The sequence below is a fragment of the Amblyomma mixtum genome, chromosome 2 (assembly GCF_055824585.1).
Source record: "Amblyomma mixtum isolate Tamu chromosome 2, ASM5582458v1, whole genome shotgun sequence".
In the NCBI taxonomy this organism is placed as follows: domain Eukaryota; kingdom Metazoa; phylum Arthropoda; class Arachnida; order Ixodida; family Ixodidae; genus Amblyomma; species Amblyomma mixtum.
The window spans coordinates 223,170,229-223,188,118 of record NC_143013.1 but is presented as its reverse complement, the minus strand read 5'-3'; the positions used below and the strand labels follow the sequence as shown (position 1 = coordinate 223,188,118).

Below are 17,890 nucleotides of genomic sequence, written 5' to 3'. Positions count from 1 at the left end.
CACGCCGACCCCCAGTGCGCTCACGCCGGTGTGGTGAAGACCTACACGCGCCTTCGACTCCGCTTCTACTGGCGGGGAATGTACCGTTTCATTCGACAGTACGTTCGCTCCTGCCCGGAATGCCAACGCCACAAAACCCCTTCTCGCCGTTCCATTGCTCCGATGCAGCCCTTGTCTTGCCCCATGCGCCCATTCGACCGCGTTGGCATCGATCTCTACGGGCCCCTTCCCATAACTCCGGCTGGACACCGCTGGGTCATAGTGGCAGTCGATCACCTTACCCGCTACGTCGAAACGTCATCTTTGCCATCCGCGTCTGCGCCCGACGTTGCGTCTTTCATCCTGCATCATCTCGTTCTACGCCATGGTTCTCCTAAGGAGCTTCTGAGTGACCGCGGCCGTGTCTTCCTCTCAGACACCGTCGAAGCCCTACTTCGCCAATGCCGCATTGTTCACCGCTCTACTACGGCCTACCACCCTCAAACGAACGGCGTTACTGAACGTTTCAATCGCACATTGACCGACATGATCGCCAAGTATGTTGCCTCGGACCACTCAAACTGGGACCGCATTCTCCCATTTGTGACATATGCGTACAACACTGCCACACAGAGCACAACTGGCTTCTCTCCGTTCTTTCTTCTTTACGGCCGCGAGCCTTCCTCTACCATGGATACCGTGCTTCCGTATCGCCCTGATATCTCCGAGTCTCTTACCCTTTCTCAAGCAGCGACCTATGCTGAAGAATGCCGCCAGCTTGCCCGCTCTTTTACAACGCAAGATCAGAATCGCCAGAAGCACCTTCGCGCCCCTACCAGTCCGCTTCCGTCCTATACCCCAGACTCGCTCGTGTGGCTTTGGGTTCCCTCCACCAGTCCCGGTCTCTCCACAAAACTCATTTCAAAGTACCACGGCCCGTACCGTGTCGTCTGCCAGACCTCTCCAGTCAACTACATCATTGAACCGCTTTCGCCGCCGCAAGATGCGCGCCGTCGTGGCCGTGAAACAGTGCACGTTGACCGTCTCAAGCCGTACTACGATCCGCCTACCATCTGTGCGCCCTAAGTCGGCAGGATGCCTCCTTTTTCGCCGGGAGTAATTGTAGTGTAGCAGCCGTGCTCGCTCACTGTGGTGAACTGTAGTAGTAAAAGAAGACGACGATCCTGAGGTGTGACGCTCGCTCGCAGCCCGAACGCTAGGCCTGCACCTTTGCTGAACGTTGCAAAGCGACCTAGGTTCTGCTCAGCCACAACCCCATCCTACACATGTTACAATGCAAAACATTCTTGAAAAGTGAACCCCAATCGAATAGACCTTTTGCAACTCCGCTCGAAGGATAAATGCCAAGACTTTGGAGCACTTTCGGAGCGTGTCGGGAATCTCTGTTGGTATGTATGTTTTGCGTAGGTGCATGCGCAAGTGACAAGAGAAGGAAAAGAAGAAAATGGCGTCAAAGCGTATTGTGCATTCACTGCAGCAAAAAAGCTGGAGAAGCATCTTCTTGCAAACATGATCGAATTCATATCGCCGGCATATTCCAGGCCAAAAAAAAAAAAACCATTTCCAGCTGGATTATTGAACTGGTGCCCATACTTTCCCAGCAGGAAACCTATAATTCCAGCTGGAATGGCATCTGTTATTAGGAGCAAAATTTACACTCCCAATTAGCTCCAACTGGATTTTCTCCGACTTCCAGCTCGAAAATGTCACTCCGACTAGAAATTTACTAGCACTTGTTTGTTAGTTTACAGCACTAAATGATGTTGCAGTGTGCAAAGTCTGGAGTCTGGTGCTAAAAACCTGCGACATGCCCAAATTTGTTTGTGTGCATAGTTAGTTCTGTAGTGCAGAAAAGCTTTGGATGGAGTAATGAGCGAGTTGTGACAAGGAAATTTACAACAGCCCTGTTCTTTTATAGCATAAATGACACCAGACATGTCATTACTAGACATGCAATAGAGTAATTAAAGTTGTAATTGAGAGTAATGCATCAACAAATGAACACAGAAAACTGCATTCTCTTTTACTTCGTATCTACGGAATTCTGAAAAGAAAAACAAAGATGTCCTGAAACGCACCAATTGAGAGCACCTTACAGTCCGTATTAAAACAGAGGCTACCATTCACTGTAGTATTTTTCCATACCCATTCGCAACAGCCAGCATACACACATTGTAAGCCCACCGATGGCCTCCTGAACACTATCACAATTAGAAGAAACAATGCATACTTTCCAGTTGTTGCTACTGCCACAGTTCCTCTGCACTAACGCTCGGCTGCGGCAAGGAGAAAGAATCGCTGGCTTTGCAGGTCAGGTCTCCCAGACCTAATCGGTTTCACTGAGTGCAACAAACTGAAAACCACCACACAGAGTACCAACAGGTTGATGAAAGCAGAGACTGCTAAGTTTATTTACAGCTGTACAGCATAAAAAACTTCAATGCGACCAAGGTAAACGAACTAGATTACACAGGTTTTAAGTTGATTGATATGTCTGTCCTTACAACTTTCAATGTGACACTTAATAACTGCTCATGTGTTCAGATCAGGATATAAGTCAATCCATGCATATGTGTGCAGCCTGTCGAATCGATGAAAAGTTGTGCATAACATCATGTCCTATGTACAGCCACGATTCCACTAAAAAAGCGACATATAAATACCTGCAGCTCCATGCATCATCACAAGTCTAGCACAAGTTGCTGCAAAGCTAGCAAATACATTTGCAAGCATAGTATTTCTGCAAGATCACATTGCCAGACACCAAAAACAAACATTCAGGGATAGCAATTTCCTAAAGCACCATACGGTGCGTGCACCAGAAAATGTGCTGCATCCTCAAAAGGCATCAGTACAATTAGTGCATACGGTGCAGCTAAAGGCAGAAACATAACAGTTCCAACACTGGTCAACCCTTTTTTTTTGGTATGACCATACAAAAATCTGGTAATGTGTCTCTACAACTTGCCTTAGATGCACAAGACAACGTAATGTTGAATTCCAATTTCAGATTCGGAGTAGTCCACCCGCACTGTTGCAGAGCGCCTGAATCCAGCTCAAATCTGCACTTAGAAAACTCGTGCTCCGGCCAGAGCAAGTAGGTGGCGCTCGTGAAGAAAACACCCAGCATTCCTTGCGCTCTCTTCCGCGCATCTTCCGCTACAGAACGGGAGGCTGGAGGAAAGCATGCTTACGTTACGCATAAATCCGGCAGAACGTACACATTTTGGCGGAGCAGTCTGGTCTGCTCCACAGAGCAGCCTTTCTTCAGACTGCTCCCAATCTACCACTGGAAGACCCAACCCCCAATCCCAATCTGCCTTTGGAACAGACTTGCCCCGAAACAAGCATAAGAATTCAACACCGAAGCACTCAGATTCTGCACCTGGAATTCAGCATAAATAAATGAAAACCAACTATCTCGCAGAGATAAACCCACATAAGCACTGAAACAGCTCATGCACCATATTACACTTTTACTAAAATGTTAACCTGCACTGTAACGACAGGATTTGCAACATAAAAAGTTGGCTCACTTCAGCCAAGACGCCACACATATGTACAAATCGCACTTGAACAAACCAGTCACCTAGGAACTGAAATGCAATGCAAACAAATTTTTCAGAAATACCGTATTTACCCAATTCCAACGCGCACCTTTTTTCGGGGAAAATACGTCTCAAAATCGCATGCGCGTTGGATTCGAGTGCAAACCGAAACTGCCCCATAGCTGCCCATCGTCATCGCCATTATACGATGTGGGAGCTCACTAACTGCTGGAAACATGGGAGCACATTTGCTCGTCGTTTTCTGCGTCGCAGGAGCCGTTTTCAACCGGTGTGGCGCTTGTCATTGGTCGCGTGCTCAGCGACCACGGACCGCGTTCACGGCGACGGTATCCCGTGCACTGCCGCGGGCGGACGCCTCATCACTGCCGTTGCACGATCAAGATACGCGGATCGAAGAATATGTTGATGAAACAACGGTTATCGGAAACGCGTCATTTCGGCGGTAAAGTTCCAAAAACGATGAGACTCCTTTCTGTTTTGCGGCCGACTCTCTGACAGAGATTACATCGTCCGCAGGCGGGGCACGCCGCGCCGCTGACGAGGTCGTGCATCATGCCGATCTCACAGATAACAGCGCTCCCGCGCCCGTTTTTACAGTCGAAGATCTTTATCTTTCGCTCAGACGCACTGACGAAGTCATCGATGCTCCGCAAGAAGCATCGCCGTTGCCGCAGTTACGCCTAGCAGCAGACGAACCTCCCATAACCGGAGCTCTCCGCTTGCGCTTGGGGCGTCTTCCTTTATACTGATGCTTTGTCAGGAAATTGCGTGAGCGAAAATCTCGTTTCTCAGTCACATCGATAGCGGAGATAGGAGAAAAACCCGGGCAGAAGCGTTGGTTCACGTCTCGGTGGCGGCAGAACGAAGAAAGAGCGTCTGCGCCCGACCGTGCGGTGGAATGCTCGTAGCCAATGGAACGGCTCCGATCGTACCACGTGATTTGAAGGGCCAGTCGCGACGCTCGACTCGGGCGGGAAACGATCTTTTTTTTCGTATTTTTATCAAGAATGCGCCGCTGCCGAAGTGGCTTCTCGTAGACGATGGGTAGGCCTACTTCCCCGCGAATATTCAAGAGCGGGCGACGCCGTGGAGCGAAATGCCGCGTTCCCGAAATTCGGTCAAATTCGCACTTTCGCGAGCCACCGCGAGTGCTTTAATTGTATTTTTTACTAGCTTCCCATTGATTATCGGCTTTGATTTTTTTACACATAAAAGAAGAGGCTTGGGGGAATACAAAACGCAAGAAAATACAAAATCGACTTTATCGAAAAAAATCGCGGTTTTTTCACCCGCATCTCCCCTTAAAATATAAAAACGGTTGCAAATTATTTTCATTCGTGGAAGTCACATGCACGTTAGAAGCGGGGCTTGTAGTTTTTTTTTTATTTATTACCAATATTGGGCGCGCGTTAGAATCGGGGCTTGAAATTTTTTTTTTTTTTGGTGCCGTAAATTGGGTGCGCGTTGGAATCGGGGGCGCGTTGGAATTGGGTAAATACGGTAACTCATTGGCAAAAATAATGCTCATCCTCACAATCCAAGTGTAAAAGCCAGCAGCAAAACAAATCACGAGTTGATTACACGAGTGGCGCTAGCAGAGCTGGGCACTTGATGCATTGCCGTCACTCACATACACACACATACACGAAATGTGCTCACATGACTGGCACCACCAGTAGTGAACTATAGGCTAGGACATCATGCTTATTCGGCCTATCTACACTATATTCAGCAGTAAAGAAGCGCTCCATCCTTGTGTCACTATAAAAAGCAGTGCATATTTATGAGAAGCAGTGCGCAATAGTCTACTCCTGAATGCACAAGCATGAAAGAAGCACATTGCTTGTCACAGAAAAGGTGGCTCACAAACCAGTCTCATATAAACTTTTGTTTTTGCTATACCATTCACTACACCAAGGTATGACACACGGCGAGTAAAAACTATGAGTTTTTACCGGAAATTCTACACCGGAAACAATACCAGAAATTCTATAGGAAACCACAAGTGGTTGTGTGTGTGTGTAACTCATCTACTGATAACAAATCGGAAAAATGGTGCTGTCAACACTGGTGTCTACATTTAAGCACGTGCAACATAACACTCCTTACCGAGGAACCACGTAGGCTAGCCCTTAGAAAGTTGGCTCGCCGAGCCTCACGCAGTAGCCATACTATACAGAACAGCTTGCCAGCCTACATCATCCATGTGACACTCTCGCAAGACTCAGGTACTGTGCATAAAAGTTAAACAAACGACACACTATAAAATCTCAGAGTAAAACAAAAAGCTGTCCTCTCTGGTGACCTTGGCCGACAGACGTTAACTTCACAAAGGTGCTCACGTTACGTAAGCAAACGCTCTCCTCTTTGCCAGAAGGCACCACGGCCACTAGACATCTTCAAGGGAAGCACTTTCTACTTCGAAACTCAGTCGCACTCCGCACATCTCTTCATCTTCAGTCACTACAACTCAGTATTGCTACACCTGCATGAAGCAGCTTGCTACAAGCAGCTATATATACAATCACGGATGCTCATCACCCGTGAACAGCTGTACTTTTCTTTGCAAAGGCCCGAGGTTTTCCACTCTCATGCATACACACACAAAGTCAGCAGAGCTTTAGCCACTGGCTCTATCACCGCTACTAGAAAACCAAATGCATGCTCAAGCTAGTGCCAGTCTGGTCTTCCGAGTTCTAGCGCATGCGTAGAAAGCTAGCTCTGCACGACCAATCACAGCCAGCCTTCGAAATTGCAGCACTACCAAAGCCTGCACATTCAGAAACAAGTATGGATGCACTACACAACAGAGATCCTCGTGAGCTATTTGCCCAGTGAGTGCAGATAGCTTAGCCTTCAGCCTTCCCACCCTACATGCAGAGCAGCCAATGAAAGATGCACATATTGGAGGAGGCCAGAGCGCTTCTGTTGACAACCGCTTCTTAGCAAAAGAGATGGGGGGGGGGGGGGGGGGGGGTTACGTTCAGCATACAAAACCTCTCAAGTTTTTCAAGGCTCCCTAAGCCATCAGCAGAGTGCAGGTAAACTGCGGCACCCCGATGCTGCAATAACAGCTAGCCAATAAAACTGAGAGGAAACCTTAAAACTGTCCAGCAGCTTTGTTTTCTGAAATGTCTCTGGCAGGATCAGGTCAGAAAAGTACGGTTTCCCAACCTAGGAACGAGCTCTGAGAGCAGGACACCCATGCAATCATGAAAACAAGAAGAGAACTTCACAGTGAAGTGACAGGTCACGATACAAAAGTTGAAAGAAAGAGTGAAGAGGAGGAAAAAAATGCAAAGCAGAATCGAAAAGAAGATATCCAGAAATGCAATCAATTACACTATAGTCTCTCTCGCGCTACATAAATCGAATATGCGGCTAATCAAAGTCTGAATGAAAAGTTGTACCGGACAACCCAGCAACCAAGAGCAACAGTAAATGCAAACCGACAGCGCAGTTAACCGAAAACAAGATCCCATTTCGGCATACTGCAAAAAACTCTGTTATTCTTTTCAATTGAAGCTGTGCTTTAACAACACTTGAAAGCGAAGCTGTTAGTCCACGAAGTGAGGGGACTCCCTAGCTTGAATTCCACTAACCCCATGTGACTCCCCTGAACCGTTAGATTATTATCATTATTGCTATAGTCTGTTGATCACTTATGATGCATTCTGCCATCTGGTACCTATCCATTTAGTTCAGTTGGTGTAGCAACTGCCTTGGATTAGAGTGGTATTGGATTTGAGCTCTGAAAAGGAACAAAATAGATAAGGAGCTCTATAACTTTTTTTTGCAGCTGTAAGGCTGCACTCGAGGGAGTGCTAATGAGTAATTATTACCTTGGTCGAAAAGAAAGCTGTGCTCACCACAGCGTATATGAAGTTATAAAGGCTGTCAGTTCTAAGTTGGACACTTAGTTGGTTTCTTCACCCAAATCTATTGCCAGCATCGATTCATATATGCCACATAAACCAGCTGACAGGAGGTTTTCAAATACTGGCCAACAGCATGCCTCACAGTGAAACCTAATACCTGGCCTTAACTATGCAGAATAGTAAACAAGGTATTTCAGGCCAAATAATTGTGCAAGCTTGAATCAAACATGTTATAAAGCTGGAAGTATGTTCACCGGTGTTCTCTTTAACCTGACAAAATAAAAACCTATTGCAACGAGTCACACACGCATTTTAATTAAACTGAGCTGTTTTACGAAACATGTCAACAAGCCCTAGCAGCCTCAAACTACTTTCCAAAATGTGCCTCAAGCAACATTTCTTGCCTTCCAATCTGAAGCGGTCTAAAACAAAAATTGCCCCAGTCATTCCCTTTCAAAGAACTGCTGTAGACTGTTTTCTGTGGTCACGTAAGTAGTATTAAAGATTATATTGCAAAATAAAAAAAATGAACTAGTGGAATAATAAGTGGTTCAGAGAACAACCACCAGCTATTATATTTACTCCCACAATGAAAAGGGGTTTCTAGCTACCCACTTTGCAATGGGCTAGAGAATCGAATGTGATCTTTGTAGCAAAAACAAGGGGATAAACACACTTGCTGCTGCCAGCAGTCTGCAATAAAATAATGTTTGGAGCATGTGTAAGAATAAGCAAATATTAAAATACGAAAATTAAAAATAAATAAACACTGTGTACAGGTAAAGAACTGTAAACCCACCACTGAGAGTTTATGAAACACAATTTTGAGAAAGAAATTAAGCTTGTTTGTATACAAGGCTCACTGCCAGAGATTTAATGGAGCCCTGTTTAATTAGGACACTAATAAATAGGCTGCCCATATCTACTCAAAATTGCATGTAAGCACCAACAAAATTACTTTTTCATAGATATATTAGGTTCCATAAACTTTTACCTGTAGATGAAAAATCGCTTGCAAGTCCATGTTACAACAACAAAAAGGCAAGGAAGAAATTTGCAGTCACAATAGAGTGTTTAAAACAAAATGGCAAAACCACATAAGCCAAGCATGTGATGTAGTGTCTGAGATATAGAGGAAAAGCTGGATAAACAAACAGAAACATTTGGCAAGTTCAATGGTAATTCTAGCATAACCGAACTAATGGTACAGTTCTTAAAGACCACGAGGCTCTGAGTACTAACTTGTGCTGTTGAGACCGGGAAAATGAGCACGAGGTTCTGGAAGGGCACAAAAGGAATGTGACGTTTGTGCACATATCTGTGGAAGAACAGACACTAAATCAACTTTTTGTTTCCCACGATAACTGGCATGCATGATGTGGTGTAGTGACAACAACTGACAAAACAAAAAAATGGCTTTGTGTACAACACTAGGGCAGAACTGTTCAACAAGTTCGCAGTTCCTTCCAGCACTACTTGGGAAACAAACTGAACCGGCTTTCACAACAGCTCCCAACACACAGTGCAGTGTCTCAAACTAGCGGCATCACGGTTTGAAACTGGGACAAAAACAGTCAAAAGCACAACAACAAAACACTGGTGGAGCTCGCGTATGAGATCACCGGCAGTGGGTTGAAGAATCTCGGGAAAGGTGACGACAAAAAAGAACCGGGTTGGAGAAAGAATGAGTTGAACGCGGAGAGGGGGGGGGGCCTTCAGGAGAGCTCGAACCCCGTGTTGCTGGTGATGGCGTAGCGGAGCTTGTCGCGGAGGGTGCTCTTGCGCTGGTAGTTGGGCAGCTTGAGCAGGTTGAAGCAGGTGGAGGAGGTGGGAAGCCGGTTGACGGGGTCCCGCTTGCGGATAGTGAAGAAGCCCCGAATGACACTCCCGATCGTGTCCCCCGTGTCCTGCGCGAGAGGTCGGCGGGAAACGGGTCTCACTGAGCAAATAAGCGAGGTGGCTCAGTGGTTATGGTGCTCGGCTACTGGCCCGAAAGACGCGGGTTCGATCCCGGCCGCAGCGGCTGAATTTCTCTGGAGGAGAAATTCTAGAGTTCCGTGTACTGTGCGATGTCAGTGCACGTTAAAGAACCCCAGGTGGTCTAAATTTCCTGAGCCCTTCACTACGGCGTCTCTCATAGCCTTAGTTGCTTTGGGACGTTAAAGCCCACAAACCGAACCAAACCAGGCCAAAAGCCTATTGAGGAGAGCAGAAAAAAAATTGTGGTGGATCACAGTGATCTCTTTTTTTTTTTCACAGCGAAAAGGCATCAGCTGTATACATTTACAGCTGCCGCAGCTGCAGCGCTTTGTGGTGCTTCCTTACTTGTTCGCGTTTGTCTTTGCGCTGTGTAGTTGAAGCTTTTTATTTTTTACTCCAGTGGAGGAAAGAAATTCAAGTTTTTCCCATACAAAAACCTGCGGTATTTCACAGGACTGCGCTATGCACTACTTTTTATTTTTCTTTCTGGTGGTTCTTAACTTGACAGAAGTATATTCACTGTTGGCCACATTTATTAAAGATGTCCATCTGGCACTCGCGCTTATTAATTAAGCACAATGTCTTGGTGACTGCAAAGAAAAAAAAAACAGAACGTAGGGTGGAACAGTAGACAAGCTACAAGTGCAGACTATCGACACTTGCCTCCTACTTTTCCGTCCTTCGTCTCTCTCTTTCCGTTTTTCAGCGCTGCAGTCACCGATACATGATGTTACTAACGTGCCCAATTCATCGTCTTACCAGCACTACATGAGCCAAAATGTGAGAAAGCATATCCACAAAAACTAGGCTACAAATCTTCACACCCAAAGATGCCAGGAGGGCACATGGCACCAGGACCAGGACCTTAAAGGTGCAATAAAGAGGAATCTGAACATGGCTTTCTACCGCGAGAACTCGATCTACACACTCTGAGCATTCTTAGAAACTTCAAATTATTGTCCTGTGCTTGCAATTTCCCAAATTTAAATCTGATTAAACGTTGCAGCTCCCACCTTTTTTTTGAACTCACCGTTGACGGCAGGAGGAGTCGGCCAACCTTTCACCCAGTCCTGTGGCAGCTTGCCGCTCTGCCATCGGCGGAGTGATACGTAGCGATCGGCGAAAGCAAAGAGTTCCCACGTATTATTATTTCCGTGCGCCTAATTTGCAGCTATGTAGTCTCCGACCGGAACTACCTATTCACGGAAACCTAAAAAAACAAAATAAAAGCAAAAGCGAGGCCGCCACGCGACTGCCTGAAAGACGGTCCACGCGTTGACTCCTCCTGCCTTCAGCGGCGAGTTCAAAAAAAGGCGGGAGCCGGGACGCTTAGTCCGATTCAAATTAGGGAAACTGGATGCATAGGACAATAATCCGAAGTTTCCAAGAACGCTCAGAACGTGTAGATCGAGTTCCCAGAAATAAAAAAACGGGTTCAGGTTCCTCTCTAGTGCACCTTTGACACTAGGGAGCCTACTGCCCTCGATCTCAGTTTTAAGAAATGGAGATCAATACAAGGCACAAAGTCAATGTCTGGTATGAGAACAATTCATCTTTACATAGCGTGCTCTATTCTGTTCCTTCACAAAGTACTTTTTTTCAGCTAAGAACAAAAATGAAGTACGGATGAAAAACTTGTACCTGGCAGGCTCTATGAGAAGTGAAGCAAGCAATGTCCAGCAGAACATCTCTCGGGCCACAAAACTCTTAAGAAGCTACAGCTAGCCCCTTCAACACTCTCTGTGCTGCTAAAAGTGGCTGCATACCTGATCATCGCTGACCTCCACGCAGCGGATGGAAAATGGCGGCTCCAGGTGTGCAAACCCCAGCAGGGGAGGCTTGGAGCAGCTGGTCACAAACTGCATTGTTGGGGCAAGGAGGGAAACAGGGCAGGTGCATCACACTCAAGCATGCAATGTGCACCAGCTCATGTAGGGTGAACTAAGGAGTCTAACTTCCAAATGGACATATTTTTTTAAATAAAATGGTACCAAAATGGTCATTTAGTATCCACGCTGCTGTCAGCAAACCAGAAAAACTGCTTCAGATGAGCCCCTAGAGACCGAGTGCCTGAAAACACATGACAAGCTGGAGTCGTCAGCAGCCAGAAATGGCAGCTGGCTTATGATGAGCCTGTGGGTTCAAGTCCGCATACACGCATGCATGCACGCATGCATGCACAAGGAGTGACATTAAGCAATAAATGCCCAGAGTTTGTTAATTCGTCAATACCATTACCTTCAGAATGATGCCACACATCCTGATTTAACACCATTATCATTATGATGATTATGATGAAAGCCAGTAAAATGTTTCCTGTAATTATAAATTCCATTCATACACACAAAACACCATTAACGCTGCTCAAAAGTAACTTAAAGATTATGTTCAAGAAAATGCCGTTCCACTTGGTTGGCAAGTGAAAAACTAAGCCCTAACCCTAGGTACTAGCAGCACACCGGCCAAGCAGTTGTCACATGCACCAGTCAAAATGGTACCAGTAACACGGAAATTGTTGTGGAGATGCCTCATGCAAGCTCAAAACTATGAATAAATCATTTGCTATGTGAAAGTGTGTTGCTTCTATTAAAGCTACATTACCAAAGCACACCCAGACCTCCCAACACAGGTATCCCAATCATGCCCTGACCCCAACACATTCCAAACCAAAACACACTTTACTGCTAAAATTTTCCACATACAGCTGATACAGAAAATCATGTATCTGAATGTGAATACTGCTTCAGCTTTTCTCTTCACCTTTTCATTGTTCAAACACACTCGCATTAACAGCAACACTGCTGCAGCAAGGGAACACCGAGAACGCAACATAGCAGCAAGCAAGTGGTGACGTGCTGCACGCGTGACGAGCCCCACCTTGAGGAAGAGGTGGTGCTCCTCGGAGGAGAAGTCCCTCTCCAGGATGTCCCACAGCCAGTTGACCAGCCGGTGGTTGTTGTGGAAGCCCCCAAAGTACTTGGTGTGCCTCCTGGTGTCAGGTGAGAGCAGCAGCATGAGAGAGGAAACGCATTGTGAAGGAGGGCAGAGAAAAGCACGTTCTGCCCACGCACACTGCTAAAAGCCAGCACTGAAAATGCTCACACAAAAATTCCAAGATATCTTGGATTTACTGTCCCCATTCTACTCAAGGACATCCAAAGTCCGCGATAGAAAAAATGTCACCTTAAATAGTGCGTCACTAAGTAGGACACGTGCAGGGCTTGATCCCCAGTCCTGCAGGGTGCCCACAAGTTTCTAATGAGCACAAGCATTCCCTGACCCGGTGCTTGGCCTCTGTGGAGTGAAATGCTTGCCAAATAGCTCTCTGACCCCACCTTGTGTAGACCAAAACAGAGTGAAACCTCGTTAAGGCATACCTCTGGGACCACTGAAAAACTATGAGCAAAGCAGCAGGACACACTAACACTAACCTTAAATACTACCGCTTCCATGATAAAGTGTTGACACATAAGGTATCCCATGAAGGAACGCATGCACAGAAGCTTTTAGCTTTTATTCAAGTAGGATCACAGCAATCCATTATACCTGCTATCGAGCTGCCCACATAGTTACTACAATGTAGCCTTGAAGACACTTAAACAGGACCCCATCTGCACTATTAGGCCTCACATTTCTGCGAACAGGCAAAGCAAGTCTAATGCCCATGCACTGTTTCCAACAGTATACAGCTCGGGCTTTCTTCAGCTTCCTTGTCTATGTCACTAGTTTTGGATGACGTCTGGCCAGTGGAAGATATAACGATGTCAATATCAGACCACGCTGGAGGTGACTCAGCTGCATATGTCTCTAAAATGTTGCAAAGGTGGCAGCTTTCACGGTGCCTTCTCTCTGCAAAGCTCTGTTACTCTCCTTTCTGTTTCATTTTGAAGCGAAAAGCTTCACTATGCTAGTCAACACTGCGCTTCGCGTGAGCCGGCGTATGTCGGAGCATGAGTGACAGCACAGGTTACTGCGCATGTGCGCCACCGATTCTCCTCCTCGTCACCGTTTGACCTTTCGCCGCAGCCGTGCGCAGTGCGCATTTGAAAGGAGGGGTGTACAAGGCGCTTGCCCACAGAACAGGCGCACGCTGCCGCGTGCTATGCGTCACTGTTTGACGTTCGCCACAAGCGCATGTTTATTGCGGAGGCCGGCTATATAACCGCTTGCCAGAGAATAGGCGTGCGCATTCAACATGGAAGGAGAAGAGAGTGATACTACCGATACAGAAGTGATCACAAAGCATAACCATAAGCTAAACCATAAGCATCATTGCAGCTTTTCGCTTCGAGATATCCAGGCTTAACCTTAGCTAAGCCCCAGCCAATTTTTTTTTATCCCCCTAACCCCTTTCCCCCCCTGTAGGGTAGCAAACCGATTATTCTTCGGTTAACCTCCCTGCCTTCCCTCTTATTCCTCCTCCTCCTCTGCCAGAAGCTCTTCACAGGCATCATCACAAGCATTGGTCCGCACTCAGATCTTGACACCGATGTGCGATACGCTCTGGAGAGTGATGTCATTCAGGAAGCACTGGATGTGGGAAACGTGATCCGTGACAACGCCAGTTACGTGGCAATGCAACGAGCGATGTGCGATACGCTCTGGAGAGTGATGTCATTCAGGAAGCACTAGATGTGGGCAACATGTGACCCGTGACAATGCCAGTTACGTGGCAACGCAACAAGATAGAACCGAATCAAAGCCGTGCAGCGACACCGGCCAGCTAGCAATGCAGCAATGGCGGCTACAACACATGAAACAAAATGGGAGTTTGCTGCAATCAGCCTTAGGACTTTCTAAACTGCGGAACCACCATGCTGTGCAGAGGCCGAGTCATGTGACAATGATAAGCGATAGCTATGGCCACTACAGTGGGAGGGTGCTAGGGTGCAGTCATGCTGCACCACGATATGCTGTGCAGCCCACCTGAGGTCCTGCAGGTCGACGGGCGTGTTGTCCCCGGCGATGAGCCTCTGCAGCTCGGGCGTGGAGAACATGGTGAGCCACTCGGGGCTGACCAGGGCCCGGAACCCCCGCAGGAAGGCCCCAGTCTGCTCCTGGATCTGGGAGTGCATCCGGAAGTGGGCCATCAGGTGCATGTAGCTGATCCTGCACACCACCAGGGACAAGGGGGGGGGGGGGGTCTCACCACCACCACTCCGGCAGGCTTACACGGCCGACTTCATCTGAGCACTGGCCCAGCCAGACAGCCACCTTCCTAAGGGGTCAACGGTAAGTGAAAAGAATGCGGTGCTTGCTTGCAGTTCTAAGGCTGCAGTGACACAAAAGTTCATGCACTGGACCTTGAACAATGGAAAGTCAACGCTGACCAAGTTTCAAACTTTCATGCTCCAATTTGCACAACAAAGCATGGCTGAGGACTGAGATCCTATCAAAGTTTGCTGTACATGTTCTAGATAACGGTGCATGGGACTCTTTACAGCTCAGCCCATTCCTCCCATACCCCTCCCAACCGATCTTGCTTCTGCGAAATTTCTACTATGCTGATATGTTTGTATTACTGGTCAGTGGGCCACACGAGCTGATGAATAAATACCCCACCAGAATAGGTTTTCTACAAAGCAAAATCGAACTTTCCGCGCTTGTTAAGGACTGAAAATTGCACAAACCCCTATTCTGAGTCTTCGGAAATCAGCAGATGTGAATGTTACAGGTGTTACATCACTGCAGTTATTTAATAATTCCAAGGAATAATGGCAGTAATAATGCGTATGCGTATGCCAAGCTTGAGAGCCACAATAAGGTCAATGGGACTGCTGCCAAAGAGCTGAATGGGCACAGTGGTTCATAAAATGGGACTGCTGCCAAAGAGCTGAATGGGCACAGTGGTTCATAGAAGTCCCTGCAAAGCCATGCACCTTAGGATGAACATGAAGCACATGACATAAGAACATAAGCATTAGACATGTTTGCCATGATGAGAGCCCTTCTTGGTAATGCAGGGGAGATGTGAGCATGCGATGGACATTTTCCAAAACACCCGGGGACCACATTCTGATCGTCAGTGCAGCAGAGATAAAGCACACAGCAAGCTTGCCTGTAGAAACCACACGCATACCTAGCCGCCCGACTAGGTCATTCTTCCTCTGGTGTACAGGGGTTATCAGCTCTTCCAAGTTAAGTGTATTGCCCATGTCGATCCCCTGTCCTCATTTTCATCCAGATTGTCCTCAACTTGAATTTGTTCATTAAATCGGGCTACTTTCATTGCTTTTTGGTGTTATGCCTACTTACACTGTCCCCCGTGAATTGCGTCGAAATGTTTGTTTGTTTATTGGGGTTTAACGTCCCGAAGCAACTCAGGCTATGAGGGACGCCGTAGTGAAGGGCTCCGGAAGTTTCGACCACCTGGGGTTCTTTAACGTGCACTGACATCACACAGCACACGGGCCTCTAGAATTTCGCCTTCATCGAAATTCGGCCGCCGCGGCCGGGATCGAACCCGTGTCTTTCGGGTCAGTAGCCGTGCGCCGTAACCACTGAAATACTGCGCCAACAGTCGCGTTCCTGAAGACGGAGAAAAGGCAGTGGCCAGCACGGACTACATAGAACATCGCAGGCTACAGGGCTGAGCGAAGATGGACTCTCAAGCAGCACCCTTGCATCCATCTCCTTCCAAAAACGTGGCCACTGCCACAAAACTTCCTACTGGAGATAAATTTCCCGCCATAATAAAAAAATATTCCTGCAGTAGAATTCAGTTGCAGACAGCCTTTGCTGGACAGTCACCCTCACTATAGCCACATACAGACTTGCGCATTGGCACGTGACAGAACTTCGACCTGACTACCACACCTGCTCTCGCCACACTGAAGTGGTAGCACCAATAATACAGTAGAACCTCGTTAATTCGAAGTCCGTCGGACCGCGAAAAATCATCGAATTAACCGGGTTTTCGAATTATCAAAAATCGATGAAAAATGAGAAATAAACGTACGAAACATGGCTGCATCAACACTGCACCTTTATTTTGCCTGAAAAACGGTCACTAGAAGCAGTCATCGATGCACGACTGCTTGGCGCGGTAGTTAGAGGTGCGTACATACTCTGATGTTCTCAGCGCGCGGGCGAGAGCCGGTTGTGGTCGGATACGTCAGATCGGCGACGCTACGCCAGGCACTCCGACGCGACTACTACTTGTGGCTACGGGAGGGGGGGGGGTACGCTTGCTCTTCTGCCACCCTTTGATTGGGGGCACTGCTTGGAGCGGAGCTCCGACGCGAACGCAGAACGTTCTTCGTTCGACACGCCGCCTGGGAGAGGAGGCGAGTGGCGAAGGGAGTAGAGGGGAGGAGTGGCGCGGGAGGCATGCGCAGTGCATTCTGGGTGGGCGGCTTCGGCGCGCTCGGCGCGAAATAGAGACATGCTCCACGGTGCGGTCAGAGTGCGCCGAAGCTGCTGGACACGTCCGCGGTCATAGCCGTGCCACGCGAGCGCGCGCTACGTTGGAGTATAAACGCGCCTGAACAGAGAACACGTTTGATCGCGGCATGAACAATCAAAACACTATGAGCAGCGCCTGCCACGAGCTAGACAAACAACGGAAACGGAGCCAGAAAAATTGTGACCTAGCGGCACCTGGTTGTTGCTTTGTCAACTAAAGCTAGCCTCCGAGACTGGTAATTGACTGTGCAGATCGCTGAGGCACAACAAACCACCGGAAACCGAAAATTGATTTACAGTGCTGCCTGGCTGCCACTCCAGCAACTCAACTATACTGGCCTCAGAGACTGGCAACGCATTTTTCTTTTTGCGAATCACGGAGGCTATGGTTTAAACCTACATATTATCCGGAGAGGGGTGCGCTGGCTGTTCAAATTATCCGGCAAATTTTGCATGGAAACTGTTGGGACCGCCAAAAACCTTCAAATTACGCGGGATTTCGAATAAACCGAGTTCGAATTAACGAGGTTTTACTGTATCATATACATCTGTGTAACAGCTGTCCCCGTGTAAGGGTCACACTGCCCACTTGGCAGTCGGTAATTCTGAAAAATAAGAAAATCTGCGAAAAGAACTGCTTCACGTGCGTATAATTTTGCCCATGCGGTACTTTACACTGGGAACTGATAGACGATAACTGCCTGCAACACATGGTACGACCATGCATGCATCGTCCCGCGTGCTGTGCTCTGCCTGGAACCGCGAACATGCAGTGCCACAGAGCTGCTAACCGACCAGGCTCAGGAGTCATAGTAGCGCACTGTTAACCCGGCGTTGCTAGGCCTACCAGGCTTCGCATCAAAGCCGCAGCGAAAGTGCTTTGTATCTAGTCACGGTTTTCTATAAAAGGTCAAATCTTGTTACAGTTTACCATCACACAATAACCTCACATTGAAATGGATGTATAACTGATTTGACAGCGAACTTCGACAGCGAAGCAGGCAGAAGAGCAAGCCAGGCGAACGCGACCCCACAATGATAGCTGCGAATTGCACACGC

The 17,890-nt window shown here is 47.6% G+C and overlaps 1 protein-coding gene across 3 annotated transcripts in view; it reads right to left on the bottom strand.

Annotated features, from left to right (window-relative positions):
- Positions 1-2,376: 2,376 nt before the first annotated feature.
- The window catches only part of LOC149362725 (ubiquitin-protein ligase E3B), a 62,555-nt gene continuing 47,041 nt past the window's right edge, over positions 2,377-17,890 (bottom strand). For all 3 annotated transcript variants that reach the window (XM_089573183.1, XM_089573184.1, XM_089573185.1), the window contains 4 exons: positions 14,354-14,536; positions 12,305-12,416; positions 11,194-11,286; positions 2,377-9,354 (listed from right to left, as the gene is read on the bottom strand). In XM_089573183.1, the coding sequence (XP_089429309.1) occupies positions 9,163-9,354; positions 11,194-11,286; positions 12,305-12,416; positions 14,354-14,536 (580 nt within the window). In that variant the 3' untranslated portion in view covers positions 2,377-9,162. The remainder of the gene's footprint in view (positions 9,355-11,193; positions 11,287-12,304; positions 12,417-14,353; positions 14,537-17,890) is intronic.